Source organism: Microtus pennsylvanicus, chromosome 2 (genome assembly GCF_037038515.1).
Source record: "Microtus pennsylvanicus isolate mMicPen1 chromosome 2, mMicPen1.hap1, whole genome shotgun sequence".
NCBI classification, from domain to species: Eukaryota; Metazoa; Chordata; class Mammalia; order Rodentia; family Cricetidae; genus Microtus; species Microtus pennsylvanicus.
Genome location: NC_134580.1, coordinates 105892494 through 105911424, shown reverse-complemented (window position 1 = coordinate 105911424; position 18931 = coordinate 105892494). Strand labels below are relative to the sequence as shown.

Below are 18931 nucleotides of genomic sequence, written 5' to 3'. Positions count from 1 at the left end.
ATTGTTTGGGATCAATCATTAATCAATGTATTTTTTGCATCTTTTTTAATATGTCTGCTATATCAATAGCTACCTTCATTCACATTTGAAACCAAACTCAATGACTATATAGTCTTGTAAATTTACCATTTTAAAGGGTAGTAAATCCATAAATGTATAAACAATAATTCAAACTTTTATTATATCTGAACTTGAAGTCCATGCCAACAAACACATCTGTGTAGTAATTCAACTTCAAACAGAAGGAAGACAGTTTGTCCTAAAATACTCTCTTCGGGGCATTTATATAGCAGATCTCTATGTTTCCCCTTGAAGATGCAGCCTTCTGTCTGCCTTGCTTTTCCACCTGTGGGCTGATGGAGGACAGTACAGCAGCCTACACACAAGACTACCATTTGTGCACAGCTCAAAACCATTGTTATTTTATAGCATTTTGGGCATTTCACATCCATGAAGTAGAAACCGGGACCTACAATGGGCACCTTTTCCTGAGTTTCTTCTTCTTTTCTAAAGAGGGATGAAGGAGATCATTTGTGAGAGGCATGTTTCCATTTTTAATGAAGACCAATTTATCACTTTTGTTTATGCACATTCAACGGGATCTAGGTAATGCGTTTCCCCTCTCCCACTTCCCCTCCTCTTCCCTCTCTCCTTTCCCCCTCTCTTTCTCTCCACCTCTCTAAGGAACTCTTGTCTATCCTAAAGTCAAAAAGATGTTCTTTGTTCTTCCGTGAGCTGATTTTAAAGTTTGTGTTCCAAAAAACTATATAATACACTCTAATTATTTCTGCATGCAGTGTGAAGTAGGGAATATAGATTTACTTTTTTCTATTTGCTTCAGCATCATTTATTACAAAGATGTTTCTTTTCTTGTTATGTTGCTTTGGCAACACTATGAAGAATAAAGCAACTGATCAAATGTGTATTTCTGCCATGACTCTCAATTATGTTCCCTTGATATGTCTGTCTGTTTTTTGTTTTGTTTTTGTTTTTGGAGACAGGGTTTCTCTGTGTATCTTTGGATCCTGTCCTGGAACTCACTCTGTAGACCAGGTTGGCCTCGAATTCACAGAGATTCCACCTGCCTCTGCCTCCCCAGTGCTGGGATTAAAGGTGTGCGCCGCCACCGCCAAGCCACTATGTCCGTCTCTTTTTATCAGCATCACATAAAGCTTTCTAATGAGCCTTGAACTCATGTAATGAGAGCCTACCAGCTTTGCTCTGTTACAGAATTGTTTCAACCATTCTAGGTCCTTTGCATATCCATAGGCGTTTGGAATCAACCAGTAAACTGTAATGATGGCTCCAGACCTCCAGAATCAGTCTCACGCCATGCCTTTCCCAGTGATGAGAGCCTCCAGAGACCCCAGTACCATCTCAAGAAAATTAAATCATTTCAGCGCTGCCTCTGTCTGGCTTTAATGTCCTGTGGCGGTTACTAAGATCACAGAGGAGAGGCTCTGAACAGAGGGCTGGAAACATTTGGTAGCAAAGGCTAGCTATGTACTTCATGTACTTTTCCTCCCAGTGCTGATAAAAGTGATATTCCCATGGCTTTATCTAAGGGCAGTGTCCATGTCATGAAAACATTACTGCAGCATTCTGACAAAGCAAGATTCTCCCAGATTCTTGCCTCAAACATGATATACATTCCCTTGGCAACAGAGGCCTCCCACGTCCTTACCCTTGTACCTGCATTTGGAAATGTTTCCAGTTAAAGAGTAATCCCAGAATTAGTCAATACTGACCGCATGCCATAATGAGTTTTTCTATTGGCCTCGCCATCTCAGTGCCTGGGACTTCTTTCCTGTGAGTGCCAACTCCAGCATCTGACCATCGTCTTAATGGAAATTAATGATGGCTTATCCATGTTTGTCCTCGGGTAAATATCGCTCAAGTCACTTCACATTTTGAAAGATTGTGTCTTAAAAACCGGGTAGTAAATCACAGTATCATTGAGTGCTCACTTGTTATCGCCGAGTGCTGTATGCAGAAACTAACATGTGGGATGTCATTTGATCCTCCCATGCGCCCTTCAACATGAGTGATGGAAACCAAGGCTCAGAGAAGCAAGAAAGTCACCCAAGGGCTTGGGTTTCTCGATGAAGAAGCCAAGGATGAATCTTCATCTATCTGACTCCAAAATGGGAGAGAAAACTACATTTTGACTACCCCAAATTAATGTAAAGTCAATATACAAATATATATGTATATATAGGCATACACACACACACATATATATGAAGTGCACTTTAAAAGACAACACTAGAATACATAAGCCCATTATTAGTTATATATGTTATTATGTATGAGTCTGTGTGTATGTATAATTTTAATTTTCCTGAAGTGAATATCTCTTACTTTGATAATGTAAATTTTCAACATTTCTTCCAGTGAATTTTGTGAATTTTTCTATAATCTCTATTTATAATTGTTTGACTTCTCCAAACTTCACAGCATAAATAGAAGGTGAAGAAGCAGGCTTAAAACATGGGTTAAGAAAAAGCTGATCTCAGTGCAGGAAGCAGAGAAATTAATGCTGTAGTGGTAAATCCAGTATGACCCAGAACTCATGACCTCAACTGGACATGACCAGCAGAAATCTGAAACCTGATTTCTCCAACTGCATGGCATCCCTTGCCTGTTCACTGGTCCTGATGGTAGGTTCTGATAGTTGGCCTTGGGTCCTGCATTCAAGCCCACTTTTGGTACGTAGCAAGGAAGATGCCAAGGGGAGCCTCCAGTGTTACCCATACCCGTGCTGAGACCATCCCAAATCACAACATCTTGCTCCCATACCCAAAAGACCCACCCTACGTTAGAGTAGCTTCCCCTACCTTCATGTAAACCTTGAAGTTAGGAGTGGAAGCCTTCACAGCTTCCTATGGCTGGCATCCATCCTGGCTTGCCCAGCTGGGCTGATTTTGCACAGCCCCTCACTTGACCGTTTCCACACCAGCCCTGGCCCAATAGATCAGGGACACTTGAAAGACAGAGAATGCCTTCTGCTCCTCCTGAGTTCCACAGTTCTGTTCTCCCAGCCTCTGTTTCTGCCTCATCACAACAGAAAGACTGTGTGGGGCAGAGCTTTACAACATTTGGGCTATGGAATCAATACAGGTATAATTTGACTTTCACCTCTGTTACTTCTAGCATTTAACTTTAGATAATTTAACCTGTTCTCTAACCATTAGCCCCATGGCCTGTGGCCCGTAAAATAGAGAATCAAATTTACTTTATGATTTTCCGGGGTGGAGTGTGTTTTTGAGACAAGACCTTGTCATGCAGCCCAAAGTAGCCTTAAATTTTTTATCCTCCTGCTTCAGCTTTTTGATGAGATTACCTGGGTAATTGCATGTACCACCATGCCCAGCTTGTGCAGCGTATTGCATAACATATGAAAATTCTTTCAGCTCTTTTCTGCTCGTGACCTATTTCTCTGGCCAGTCCTCCCACCCCAGTCTCCACTCTGATCCTTTTCCAGAATCCACCAGACCCAGTCCTTGAGCCTCCTCTCTTCTGTCAACACATTTGGGACTCCATCCAGCTTCACAGCTCCTAATTCATCCCTGTACTCACGATTTCCGCATCCTGCCCCTATACATTTCAAGTTTCTGATCATAGCTAAAAACTAACTCCTGACTTAGTGTCAAGCCAAGCACGGAAAAGTCTTCATCCTTCTCTCCCCTTTGTGTCTCGCCATCCATCAGCTGCTTCTACTGCTTTTCCAATTGGATTTCAGAAGACTCTCTAATTCAGCCACTTTGACCACAGCCACTCTGGTCCTGGCCAGCACCAGCTCTCTGTTCGGGGACTGAAAATCCCCTCAACTCTTGTCATTTTCAGTCCTACCCCAGCAGCTAGGAAGGCTCCTGGCGAACTATCAGATCATGTCCTGCTCCACTCAGTCCTTCTGGAACCTTCCCATTTTATCCTAGGAGGAAAGCCGAACAGATTAAAACCTTCTCATCCTCCTTTCTCCCAGCCTATGACAACCACCGTTCTCGTCTTTGTCTCCCTGACTCTGCTTACCCCTACACCTCTCATAGAGTCACAGTAACGACAGCCTCACTTTCTTTAGGCACAATGTCTGCAGGAGTCAGCCACGTAGCAGCTGTCAAGTTTCCCTTACTTTTAAAACCTAATTCTTTTCGGCATTACCTGCCTCATTTTGCTCATTCTTCCCTCTGCTGACAGACATTAGCTATTGTGCACAGCGGTGCTGTTAACGTGGTGTGATGGTAAATGTGGGTTGTCAACTTGGTTGGATCTGGAATCAACTAAGAACCAAGCTTGAAAGGGTCTGTGGGGGTGTTTCCGGGAAGGAGTAAGTGAATAGCACCTTCCAGGCAGCCTGACATAAAGAAGTCCTGAGGAAAGCCCTGCTCCTGTGGGTAACTCTGACCAGAACACATACACAAACATTACCTGAGTCTGCTTTCAAGTGTTGGAGCATATGTTAGGAAATGGGATTTCTGTATCATGTGACTTAATTTTTAAGGAAATGCCATAGTGTCTTAAACAGCACCAGCAACATATAAGGGTTCACATATTACATCCTTGAGGGTTTGTCTCATTTTTTTATAGACAGCTGTGTTAAAAGGTGTAAATCAGTGGTTCTCAACCTGTGGGTCACAACCACTTTGGGTCTAATATCAGCTATTCTGTATATCAGATATTTGTGATCCATAACAGTAGATAAATCACAGTTATGAAATAACACTGAAAATAATTTTATGGTTGGGGTCATCACGACATGAAGAACTGTATTAAAGGGACACAGCCTTAGGAAGGTTGAGAATCATTGGTGTAAAGAAATGTGTAGCTCACTGCAGGTTTGATCTTTGATTTTCAAATGATTAATATCAGGCATCATTCTGTGTATTTATTGGTCATTTGCATAGTTTAATTAGAGACAAATCATTTTTATACTTTAATTAGAGAAAGTCTCTTCAAGTCCTTTGGTCATTTAAAAACAAATTGTTGTCAGTGTTTTCTACATATAAGATCATGTCATCTAGCTGGGCAGTGGTGGCGAACACCTTTAATCCCAGCACTCAGAAGGGAGAGACAGGCAGATCTCTATGAGTATGAAGCCAGCCTGGTCTACAGAGTGAGTTCCAGGACAGGCTTCAAAGCCACAGAGAAACCCTGTCTCAAAAAAAGTGTGTGTGGGGGGGGGGGATGATGTCATCTGTTATTTAATATAGTTGTTTGTAGTTGAATTGCATGAGTTCCTTACATTTATGACTGTCTTAGAAACGTGATTTGCAAGTATTTCTCCCATCCCACGGACTGTCTCTTCACTCTGATGTCCGTGTTCCTTCAGTCTGCTCTGCTCTCACAGAATACCTGAGATTGGGTAATGTATAAAGAAAAGAAATTTATTCTTATAGTTAAGGGACCGAGAAAGTTCAAGGCTGAATGTCTTGCGTCTGACAAGTATCCTGCTGTACCATCCCATGGTGGAAGGCAGAACAAAAATACACCCTTTACAAAGAACCAACTGCCATAACTAACCCACTCCTGAGGCAATGGCATTCATCCTTTGATGGAAGCTATGATGGCCATTCTTCGTTGTCAGCCTGACTAAATCTGGAAATGACAAAAACCCAGGCAGCTGAACACATCTGTGAGGGATTTTTCTTAAATCACTTGAAGTTGGAAGATCCACCTTTAATCTGGGCCACACATTCTGGTGGCAGCCTATATAAAGGATGTGGAAGCAGGAAGCTTTTGTTCTTTGTCTGTTTGCCCTGGCTCTCATTGGCAAGTCAATTCCTTCACTGGCATTTGAACCTACTTCTTCGGGATCCTGGAATACACTGAAACCAGCTGAGACATTCAGCCTGGGGACTGAACACTAATCAATTATTGACATTTCCATTGCTAAACAGCCATGATTAGACTAGCTGGGCTACATCCTGAAATTTGCAGTAATGAATCCCTCTTATATAGAGAGAGATTCATTCTATTGGTTCTGTTCCTCTGAAGAGCACCCTGACTAACACAAGAGCAGAGTCTTCATATTCTAACCACATCCTAGAAGCTCCATCTCTCAAAACTACTCTGGTGGACCTTAAGTTTCCAGCATGGAAGTCTGGAGGGATACATTCAATCCATATCACCTTGATGCACAAAATTGTAAGCCAGGAGTGACAGTGCATGCCAGTCAGTACTCTGAAGGCAGAGGCAGAAGGTAGATCTGTGAGTTCAAAGCCAACCTGGTCTATAGAGAGAGTTCCAGGTCAATCAGGCTATACAATGACTCTTTGTATCAACAAGAAGGAACATTTTGATGCCCTCCAAGTAGTCCTCAATGTGTAAGTGCTCCACCTCTTCAGTTCATTTTATCCCCCGATGTTGTGTTATTTTTATGCTTTAGTAAATAAAATTATTTACTTTTGATTGTGCTTTTTAACATACAGAAATGAAAAATAATTCTGCGTATTGATCTTATCTTGCAACTTTGCTGGATTTACTAGCTCTCACTTATTACTGTGGAATTATTACAGTAAGATCATGTCATCTGTCAGCAAAGACAATTTTATCTTTTTTCTCTCCACCCTATGTCTGATTTTAGTCACAGGTCTGTCACTGTCTACTGTGCCATAAACGTATATATTTATTACTCCATAGTGTCTCCTCCTATACTAAGCTATAAGCTCTACAAATGCCTGCTTTACTCCCTCCCCTTAGTGTTTGGCTCACAAAAGGAGCTAGTCAATAACTGTAAAACGAGTGAATTACCTCACCTGGCACACAGACGGAACCTAACAAATGGTAGCAAGTCATAATTATTGTTACCTTTTACACAATACTTTACTGCAAACATAGTAATTAGGTTTTCAAATAAAAAGATTTTATTTATGAAGAATGGTCTCAGTATCAAGAAATAAGCAGCAGCACCAGGATCCCAGCTGGAGTCCCTTGGCAGGCAACTTACTCCCCGGCAGGCTCTTGGAAGAAATCCCTGTGGTCCTCACAGATGACAACACACTTTGAATGCCAATCTACACAGAGGGACTTCTATAAACAGTCCACTCCATCCTGTCATCTCTGCTCAACTCTTCCACAATATCCCATGGGACCAGGGCTGGCCTGGCCAGAGTGCTGGCCAAGTGGCCAGTATCCAAGTCTGTGGAGCTGGAGCTGGGACAAAGACTCCTGCCAAAAGCAGCACAGAGGACTGAGATCCAGGGCGGCTGTCACAGCCTGCTAGGAAAAGCCAGGGATCCAGGACAAACAGAAGCCAGAGGGCCAAAAACGAAGCCAAGGCCAAGGTCAAAGAGGAAAGATCTCAGAGAGAGCAAGTCGGGAGCCAACACAGGGACTGGTGGGGGAAGGCTTCTCTGTCACGATCCAGATGACCAATAAGGACCGGTGTTGGTGTTTGGGGCCTGAACAGGATGAGATGTCCTGAAGGACCAATGAAAGACTGACTTCTTTGGTCTCTGGACAAATTTCCTGCCCAGCAAGAGTGTTGAAATGTACTCACGACTTTCTGGGAAAGTCTTATTTCTCAGAGGTTATCAGGAAAGTAACCAATCATTTTCCCCATTCTCAAACACCTTCTGAGGTGAGGTGACTTGACCTTAGAATATCACACCATCTTAGTCACCAACCCACTTCTCTCTAAATATAAAACACCCAAAAGTGAGTTTTCCGATGAAAGTAATATATAATTAGGATAAACACAGGTATCAGACTGTGGGTCTTCTCCAAGTCCTCTCAAAGATCTTAAGAGTGAATGAACTTCCTGGAAACTATCGGTTCTTTAAGTCAGTGCTTCTCAAACTCCAAGGTTCCTGAACCCCTTTACACGATTGAGGGGCCAGGGAGATGGCTCAATTGGTAAAGGGGCTTGCCATCAAGCCTGATGACCAGACTTTGATCCTCAGGAGCCACATGGTGGAAAAAAAAAGAACCGACTTTCATGAGCTGCCTTTGACCTCTACATGCATCCCGTGGCACATGTGTGTCCACACACATACACACACAAAACAAATAAATAAGTAAGTAAGTAAGTAATGTAAAAAGAAGAAAAACTACTGAGAGCTTTTCTTTGTGGTTATATCTAGAAATTTACCATATTATTATTAATTAGAATGGATAAATTTGGCACTTTATAACAATAAACTCATTGCATATCAAAGCAAATAGCTCTATAAGTAACATAACTTCAAAAATAAAAAAAGAATCAGTAAGAAGAATAGAATTATCTTACATTTTACAAACTGAATATCTGACCTAACTAAAGACCCTTGACTTTCTTGTCTGCTTTTGCTGTGAATTGCCATTTGGGTTAGTCTGTAATGCAAACCCTGCACCACACACATAGGGAACTGGGCATTTACTTTTCACATAGCGCCTGCAAACATCCCAGAGATGCCCATGGATTTTCAGACGATACTTGAGTGTCCCTCCCTGTGCAGATTAACAGGATGATGGTGGCACAGGGTCTTACAGATAGACTTAGGAAAGATGGTATGGAACAGCCATGAGTGGGTATCATTATCCAAGATTTAGTCCCCAGCCAGCCCCATACATGGCCAAGAATAGTCTGACACCCAGCTGCCTCCTTCCTGGAAGAGGAAATATTGAGTTAGAATGTCCTCATGAGCCTTTCATGGACCATGACTGGAAGAAAGACCAACTGATGATGGGAACAATTTGGGAGAATACTGCAAGGAACCCAGGAAGACAGCGTTTGGCACAGCAGTATTAAACCCCAGGTACATTCTGATTCACCCAGTGGATTTAAATGCCAATTTCATTGGTCAGGGCAAAAGTCTAGACAGAAGAAATTTTTTATTGAAAATGTATTTTTTCGACTAAATTACAATATCCATTCATGATAAAGGTCTTGGAGAGAAGAGGGATACAAGGAACATATCTAAACATAATAAAGGCAAGATACAGCAAGCCAACAGCCAATATCAGACTAAATGGAGAGAAACTCAAAGCAATCCGACTGAAATCAGGAACAAGACAAGGTTGTCCATTCTCTCCATATCTATTCAATATAGTACTTTGAGGTTCTAGCTAGAGCAATAAGAAAACAAAAGGAGATCAAGGGGATACAAATCAGAAAAGAAGAAGTCGAACTCTCACTATTTGCTGATGATATGATAATTTAAATAAGTGATCTCAAAAAAATTTACCAAGGAACTTCTACGACTCATAAACACTTTCAGTAATGTAGCAGGATACAAGATTAACTAGAAAAAATCAGTAGCCCTCCTTTATACAGATGATAAATGGACTGAGAAAGAAATCAGAGAAACATCACCTTTAACAATAACCACCAATAACATAAAATATTTTAGAGTACCTCTAACCAAACAAGTGGAAGACCTGTATGACTTTGAAGAAGACACCAGAAAATGGAAAGATCTCCCATGCTTGGGTAAAAATGGCAATCTTACCAAAAGCAATCTACAGATTCAACACAACGCCCATCAAAATCTCAGCAAAATTTTTCACAGACCTCAAAAGAACAATATTTAACTTCATATGGAAAAAACAAAAAAAAACCCATGATAGCAAAAACAATCCTGTGCAATAAAGGAACTTCTGGAGGCATCACAATCCCTGATTTAAAACTCAACTACAGAGCTACAGTACTGAAAACAGCCTGGTATTGGCATAAAAACAGACAGAAGGACCAATGGAACCAAATGGAAGACCCAGATATCAATCCACACACCTATGAACACCTGATTTTTTGACAAAGCAAAAAATATAAAGTGGAAAAAAAGTATATTCAACAAATGATGCTGGCATAACTGGATATCAACATGTAGAAGAATGAAAATAGATCCATGTCTATCACCATGCACAAAACTCAAGTCCAAATGGATCAAAGACCTCAACATAAAGCCAACCACACTGAACTTCATAGAAGAAAAAATGAGAAGTACACTTGAACACATTGGCACAGGAGACCACTTCCTAAATATAACCCCAGTAGCACAGACACTGAAAGAAACAATTAATAAATGGGACCTCCTGAAACTGAGAAGCTTCTATAAAGCAAAGGACACACGGTCAACAAGACAAAATGGCAGTCTACTGAATGGGAAAAGATCTTCACCAATCCCACATCAGATAGAGTACTGATCTCCAAAATATACAAAGAACTCAAGAAATTGGTCATCAAAAAACAAATAATCCAATTTTAAAAATGGGGCACAGATCTAAACAGAGAACTCGCAACAGATGAATCTAAAATGTTCAACATCCTTAGCCATCAGAGAAATGCAAATCAAAACAACTCTGAGATTCCTTCTTATACCTGTAAGAATGGCCAAGATCAAAAACACTAATGACAGCTTATGTTGGAGAGGATGTGGGGTAAAGAGAACACTCCTGCATTGCTGGTAGGAGTGCAAACTTGTACAGCCGCTTTGGAAATCAGTATGGCGATTTCTCAAAAATTAGGAAACAACCTTCCTCAAGACCCAGAAATATCACTTTTGCATATATACCCAAAGGGTGCTCAATTATACCTCAAGTACATGTGCTCGCTATGTTCATAGCAGCATTATTTGTCATAGCCAGAACTTGGAAGCAACCTAAATGCTCCTCAGCTGAAGAATGGATGAAGAAGACATGGTACATTTACACAATGTAATAATAATAATCGCATTTTGAAATTTGAAGGCAAATGGGATGGAGCTACAAAACATCATATTGAATGAGGTAACTCAGACCCAGAAAGATAAATATAATATGTACTCACTCATAAAGACATAAAGCAAAGAAAAACCAGCCTACAATTCACACTCCCAGAGAACCTAGACAACAAAGAGGACCATAAGAGAGACATACATGGATCTAATCTACATGGGAAGTAGAAAAAGACAAGATCTCCTGAATAAATCGGGAGCATGGGTATCATGGGAGAGGATAGAAGGGGAGGGGGGAAGAAGGGAAGGGAGTGGAGAAAAATATATAGCTCAATAAAAACAATAAAAAAGAAAATATATTTTTTCTACTGAATATATTCTGATTATAGTTTCTCCTCTCCCAACCCTTTCTTTCTCTTATTAGAAAACAAGCAGGCATCTAAAATAATAATAATAATAGTAATTAAAAACAAAAGAAAGAAAGAAATGGGGGCAGGGGTGAGATAAAAAAAACACATACAAATTCAGATACACACACACAGAAATCCTATAAAAACACAAAATTGGAAACCATGGTATATAAGCAAAAGAGGTTTATTTTAAGTGCCCAGACAAAGAATTAGGAGAAAACAGAAACAAAAACAAAATACTACTGAGTTTGTTTTATGTTAACCATCTGTTGTTGCGCATGGGACCTGCCCTTAAGAGTTGTTTGTATAACCAGTGTGGCTCTATAGGAGAAAACTAACTTTCCTTTGAGAGAAGTTCCTAACTGGAGATAGTTTCTGGATCAGAGTGGGGGCTTGTTAGCGGAATCTTTAATGCTCCCCAGCTGACTGTAATAGATAGTAGCATCAGACTGAAGAGCCTAGTTAGTCAATGGCCTGGGCTTGAATACATTTTACTAGTTTAGTGTACAATCACACAACTCACCTCAATTCAATTACCAGTTTCTTTCTTTTTTGTTTGTTTTTGTTTTTAGCCTGTACTTGGAAACACCGTGAACAACGTGATGAATATTTAGCACAATTACCCATTTACAGTTCTTAATGTTGCTGCAAATTATGTAAGTTTGCCGGGCGGTGGTGGCGCACGCCTTTAATCCCAGCACTTGGGAGGCAGAGGCAGGCGGATCTCTGTGAGTTCGAGACCAGCCTGGTCTACAAGAGCTAGTTCCAGGACAGGCTCCAAAACCACAGAGAAACCCTGTCTCGAAAAACCAAAAAAAAAAAAAAAAAAAAAAAAAAAAAAAAAAAAAATTATGTAAGTTTTAAGTTTGTGATGTTGTTCTTTGTTTTAATGACGGTAGAAACCATCAGTCTCTATCAGCTTCCAGGGACAAGTGTCTCTAAAGATGCTGCCACTCATGACCGGGCTCCTATATTAGTTACTTTTCTCCCACCTTGGCAAACGCCTGACAGAAATGACTTGAAGAAGAGTGTTATTTGGTTCATGGATTCAGTCGGTCATGGCAGGCAAAGAAAGCATGGCAGAATTCATGGTGGCAAAAGCTTGAGTAGATCAGGAACTAAAAGAGAATAGGACTGGAAGACAGTCTGGTTGAAACCCTCAAGGCTTGCCCAGTGGCTATGGCCACCACCTAGATTGCGCATCCCAAAGGTTTCATAACTTCCCAAAACAAAACTCAGACGGGAGCCAAGGATTCGAGTGCACTAGCCCATAGAAGATTTCACAGCAAACCATAACAGCTCCAAAGCAAGGAGTGAAAAGTCCCATTCTAGTCCTGCCACAAAGAGGACAATTACCCTAAGGTTTTAATCTCTTCATCGAGATAGAGAGTCCGCAGTTCCTCCACCTAGGACCCAATCCTGAAATTGCCAGAGGAACAAGAAAGTTCTTGGCTGAGATACACAAAGCTGATGTTACTAGAGACCAGTATAAGAGGTGCCAGTACAGTAAGCAATGATAGTGTTCACACTGGGTATCCCATGTGTTTATATGCACACACACACACACACACACACACACACACACGGGGGGGGGAGGCTCAGAGAGAGGCACAGAAAGAGAAACATATAGATACAGAGAAATATAGAAAGTGAGAAATAAAGAGAGAGACACGGAATCAGAGAGACAGAGAAGAAGGGAGGAAAGGAGGGAGAGGAGGGAAGGAGGGAGAGGAGGGAAAAATATCCACATACTCACACACATTTTAGTTGGTCTCAGTGTTTTTCCCCTTTAATATTATTGAAACATTTTGTCTTACAGAGAAGAGACAGGATGGAAATATTTTTAATGGCTTATTCTTGGCTTGTGAACTGTCCGTGGAGAACTGGAACAAGTGAGGCTCCCTACTCATGTGCCTGAAAACATCGTCATTACACTTACACTCTGCCTCTCAACTCACTGGCTCACCCTTGAACATTAGCAGCAATATGTCACTGGGGCCAGAAAAAGACGGAAGAGCCAGTACGCTTTCTGATTGGGCAGGACAGCCGTGACTCAATATTTTTTATTGAAAGGCAGAATGAATCATGTAACACTTCTAGGATCCTGGGATGTAGGCAGCTTGTCCAGCTGTCTAAGGGTGGGATCCGAGAACCTTCCAACACAGATATACTGCCAAGTCTCCTGACATCTACCCAGTGAGATGAGCCTGCTGGACTGACAGCTAGTTTGCTTTCCTTTGGTTTCATTGGTTTTTGTTTGTTTTTTTTTTACGGACTCACACAGAGAGGGGAACCAAATTCACCAAAATAACTAACAGAAGATGAACCAGAAGGATACTCAAGGGCACTCCTGTGCCTTATGGAGGAATTAGATCCATTCATCCGGGACAGAAAGTGGTCCAGGCTGACTAGAGCCACTAGGGGAGTTACAAAAACAGGGAGGTAACTGAATCTGGGTTAGCCTACTTCATTAAGAGTTTGGTTACAAAGGCTCCTCCAGATTCAGCAGGTAGGAAAGCAGTTCTCAGGCCTCACTAAAGGATCATCTTCCACATCAGTGTCTGGGGTGTTGGCATTAGTTTAAGCGCCAGGTGTAATGGGTTGATTAAGGGAGCAGAGGGCTGGTCTCATGCCAGGAGTCTACCTTCCCAGCAGCCCCACAGTGGATGAATACATTCTGGTCTCTAATGGCAGGACTGAAAACAAACTGAGCTGCCCCCAATAGGCTCATTAATTTGAATACTTAGTCCCCAGTTGGTGGAACTCTCTGGGAAGGCTTAGAAGGAATGGTCTTGTTGGAGGAGGTGTCGCTGAAGGCAGGAGATGAGGCTTCAAAAACCATTCCCAGTTAGTTCTCTCTGCCCTGCGCTTGTGAATCAAGGTGCAAGCTCTCAGCTTCTGCTCTCGCACCATTGCCTGTCTGCCTGCTGCCGTAATCCCCACCACGATGGCCACGGACTCGAACCCTCTGCAACTGTGAGCCCCAAATTATATGTTTCCTTTTATATGGTGTCAATACTCACAACTCTAAATGTATATTGATTGGCAATTTATTAACTTTAAAATCTTGAGCAAGGGCTGTAATGAAACATGGTTTTGTTTGCTTTTTCCATCCATGTGCTCTGTTATGTAGGGCTTGTCAGTTCCAAGTGAACATCTTTCCACGTGCTCTCCACTGAAGGGCAGTGCTGCCCACTTCAAGATGGCTGACTACTTTGAGGGAAATTTGTGTTTAGGCAGTGAAATCAGCCCCCGAAACGTGCGAGTCAGCCCCTACATCTCCTCAGGACCGTTACTCGGAGGTGGGGGGTTGGAGGATTTATTCTCATCTGGATCTAAACCCTACTACATCCAGCGCTGACTGGCGCTGCATGAGAGTTACCGAGAGGAGGACCCCCACCTCTCAATCTTCAATCACTCCCTGGGCAGGAGGAGGCCGAGCTTCCTGCGAGGTACTCTCAGCTCTCAGCATCTCCCACACTGAAGTCATCTTCCATTCAGACCCCTCCCCTGTGGCTCTCTAAAAGGAAAGTACCTCTAAGGAAGCCACTGAGCTGACAGAAAGGACGTGATATAGAACTGCTACAGTAGACAGTTTCTAACGCTAGTGTTACAGAGGGGATCTTTCATCTCATCGTCTTTCTTCCTTTCCTTCTCTATCATGAGGCTAAGCTGACTAAAACGGTACCAGTGAAATAAAAATGGCAATTTTTAGATGACCAACACTCATAAACTTTGGACAAGTCTAAAATGTTTCAAACTTTCTTTTTAATGAGTTGTTTCCCATTTGTCAGCAAGTTTTATTTGATGACCTGAGTTATATCAGTTTTATAATTGGACGTTTTGTTACTTCTGTGGATCGTTTCTTCTCCAGCCTGGGAGGAACAAATGATTGGAAGTCTCACCCCAGTCCCTGGCATCCATCCTAAGGCCCCTGCCCCTAGGGGTTGCCTTGGTACGGACTTCACCTCCGGGAAGCCTGCCAAGCGCTGAACCCTCCCCAGGAAGGGTCAGGACCGGTCCCACAGGCTATTTAGGCCTCCGCCTAGGAAAAGAACACGTGTCTCGGGTTTTGCGTGGTGTCCTCCCCCCCCCCCGCACTATCCCCCCCCACCAGGTACCCAGTCCACTCCCCCACCCCCGGCCTTCCTGCCCTCCCCGTTCTCCTTGCCATGCTCTCCTGGCCACCTGGGAGCCCTGCATTTAGTAAACGTGGGCATCTTTTATTTGGTCTGTGATAAGAATAACTCTGCAGATGGGCGGTGGTGGCGCATGCCTTTAATCCCAGCACTTGGGAGGCAGAGGCAGGCGGATCTCTGTGAGTTCGAGGCCAGCCTAGTCTACAGAGGGAGTTCCAGGACAGTCTCCAAAGCTACAGAGAAACCCTGTCTCGGAAAAACCAAAAAAAAAAAAAAAAGAGTAACTCCGCAGGAATCCAATTAGGTCAAAATGCCCATCGTTTTGTTAAGTAAGACGCTCTCTCGGGGCTCCTCCAGGAGGCCACTTAATTACCCTGTGAGAGTGGTCCTGACCCCCTCCCAGGGAGGGGGCATTTGGAGTCCAGAGCAATGCAACTCCCAGGCCAGGGGCTGGGGGCTATGCTCCCAATTTAACAGTCTGATTGGAATTATTTGCATCAGCAGAGAGGCTCTTTTTAAGATTATACCTAACAGTAAATATGGAGTCCAGGAAAGCTGACCCAGTCTGGGGTTTAAAGCAGAAAGGGAGCTGAGGAATATACTCTGCTTTGTCAGGTCATGAGCTTACACAAGTCACAAAAGCAAATAACACATGCCTTGCTTTCTTATAGGCACACACTACAGAAACAGATAAATATTCACACACACACACACACACACACACATTCTTGCAAAAATAATGATGTCACTTACCTGTTCCTGAAATACACGCTTTAACAGAGGGTGATTTAGGACAAACTTCGTTCGCTGATTTGTCAAAGCTCTCATTTCATCCAAACTTAAATCATACCTGCACAGAACAGATAGCATGTGGGCATTAGGACATTGACTCTGTAAGTTGCCAGAACCAAATCCAGAGCTCCTAGAGAACAGACAGTTTGGCCCCGCACCCAAGGTCAGCTGGAAGGAGAAAGGGGAGGGTTTCCTGATAAGGCCGAGTTGAAAGGAGGCTGCCACCACTCCATCTCCTCTGCTCCTCTGCAGAGCTTTAAAGATAGTCTGGGAAGACCCAAGGGCAGGATCTGTGGAGGCGGGGCAGAGTAGAACCTGTTGGTATAAGGAGAGGACTGTGATAATGTGGGGAGAATTATTCAGAGTCAAACTGTGAATCCCTGACTCCACTGCTCTGCTTTTGATTGAATGAAGTTAGAGTCACTGGGAAGTTACTCTCCTGTTTGGCTGTCCAGGCAGATGATTGAGCTTGACCTAGTAGCGTCAAAACTACCCTTGCCTGGTAAGAAATTTCTGCCCTTCTCCTATCCCACCTGCATTCTGTCCTAACTGTGACAAAGTCCTGGGCTATGCTGTGTCAGGGACTATTCAAGAAGCACTCTTCCTGCCTGTCTCCTACCACAGGGTCCATCCTGCCTTCCGATATTTTGGCAGCATCTTTCACCAATCCCTCAATACTTTTGCCCTTCACAGGTATTTTCCTCCATCAAGTCTCTGGCATGTCTAGCTCCATCTTGGCGTCTATTTCTCAACAAGCCTAAGCCTAGGAGAAGAGGTTCCTCTGTGTCATCTAATAGTTCCATGCAAATCATAGCAGAAGCCTAGAAGAGCCTCATCCACGGTTGATATTAGCCTCTATCTCGGATGGTATCACGGCAATACCAAGATGACTCAGACACTGATACATTATAGTCATGATCTAAAAACAACAAACAGGAAAAAATCTCACCAAAGAAATATAAGTTGTTTAGGGGGGCATTACATAGAAATTATACAACTGAAAAATATGGTAGCCAAAATTAATTAAAACACCTCTCTGATGAAAATAGCTCCTATGGGAGTGACAGAGAGCAAGTCTGTGAACTCATGAGAACGTGCTCAGTCTGAAGATTTGTGTCCTCTCCCTTCTCTTTCTTTCCCTCTGAGACAGGGTTTCTGTGTTTAGACCTGGCTCTTTACTGGCTATCTACTGGCTCTGTAGACCAGACCACTGGCCTGGAACTCACAGATCAACCTGCTTCTGTCTCCAGTGCTGGGACTAAAGGGTGCACCACCACCACCCAGCTGGTCCTCTCCCTTTTCAGTTTTTCATCACCCAAGTGATGCATTTGGAGGTGGGGGTCTTTGGGAGATGAGCCTATCACATGAGAAGAACTTTCGTTCATGGACTGCGATGTAGCACAATTCAAAGTTTAAAAACCAAAAGCAAAAATTAGGAAGACAACTTGAGAGAACCAATGCAAAGGGAAAGACTCACAGGGTAGTAACAAATCTCTCCTCTGAAGCCACAGAGGCCTGGGGCGGGGCGGGGGGGGGGGAGGCTCCAGGTTGTTTGTCTGTTTGTTTTCTTAGCTCAGGAACAAAAGAATGACCAGAGCAGGTCTTACATCCATTGAAACTGCCTTTCATAAGTAAAGGAAACAATGAAGACATTCTCACAAAGGCATCCTTCATGTGACATAAGAGAGACATGGCTTGGTGACACAGTGCTTGCCTGCTGCCTACAGGGCCCCAGATCCCAACTCCAGCACAGGGGGCGGGGGTGGGGAGACAGCGAGAGGCAGAGAAAGGAGACAGAGATAGAGAGACAGAAAGGATATGACAAGTAAAGGTATTCTCTCAACATAGAAGAAATTATTTATTAACACACACACAAGGCTGGGACCAACAGAAAGAGAATGTCTGAATGGGTGGAAACAGAAATAAGTATGATAGACAGCAGAAAAAGCTTTCTTTTGTTTGTTTGTTTGGGTTTGGTTTTTTTATGGACCTTCCTAATGCAGTGTAGGTTCGTTGCAAAATTGAACAGGAGGTACAGAGATTTCCCATATACTTTCTGCCCATGCAAATGTATAGCCTCTTGTATTATTATTATTCACCTCCCAGAGTGGGATGTTAGTTACAATCAATTAACCTGCACTAAAGCCTCAAGTCTGCAGCTTACAGAAGGTTCACACTTTTTTATTTGTTTATTTCGTTTGGGAAGTTTTGTTTGGTTGGTTTGATTGTCTTTGGTTTGAATCAGAATCTCATTCTTTAGCCTGGGCTAGCATAGAATTCATAATATAGACTAGGCTGACCTATAAAAATCATGGCAATTCTCCTGCATCACTCCCCCAAGTGCTGAGATTACAAGCTCATCAAGATTACATCAAGATCAGGATTATTTATTTTTTTTAAAAAAGATGTGTATGTGTGTGTGTGTGTGTGTGTGTGTCTTATGTGTGGCATGTGTGTAAATGTCCAGGGATGAGAGGGTATCGGATCTCTTCCAAGGAGTTATAGGTAACTGTGAGCCGTGAGGTGTGGGTGCTGAGATCTGAACATGGGTTCTCTTGAAGAGCAACAAGTGCTCTTAACCACTAAGCTCCTTGGAGTTTATTCTTGATGGAGTATAGTCTATGAATTGAGACGAGTTTACAGTGCATGCATCCAGCATCAGATAAAGCACTTCACCCTAAACACTCTCTGGGCCCCTCCAGTTCAGATGGTCTCTTCTCACCTGAATTTGATCTTTGACCTTAGTAGAATGAGCTACGCTGGTAACAGGAAGGGAAGGCAACAGAACCATCCGCAGAGGGGTGGCAGCAGCTGGAAAGGGAACAGCCATCAGTAGCCGCAGTGACAAAGGGCAGCTAGGGTAGAAATGATGAGGACAGTGGAAACAGAAAACACAAGATAAGGCAAAGAGCCTCATGTGACAATCAAGAGACTTTGTGACAAGCCATGATGTGGGAGT

The 18931-nt window shown here is 42.7% G+C and overlaps 1 protein-coding gene across 1 annotated transcript in view; it reads right to left on the bottom strand.

Annotated features, from left to right (window-relative positions):
• Acoxl (acyl-CoA oxidase like) overlaps positions 1-18931 on the bottom strand; it is a 283810-nt gene that overhangs the window by 244614 nt on the left and 20265 nt on the right. Inside the window, exon 2 of the mRNA XM_075962688.1 lies at positions 15934-16030. Within this exon, the coding sequence (XP_075818803.1) occupies positions 15934-16030 (97 nt within the window). The remainder of the gene's footprint in view (positions 1-15933; positions 16031-18931) is intronic.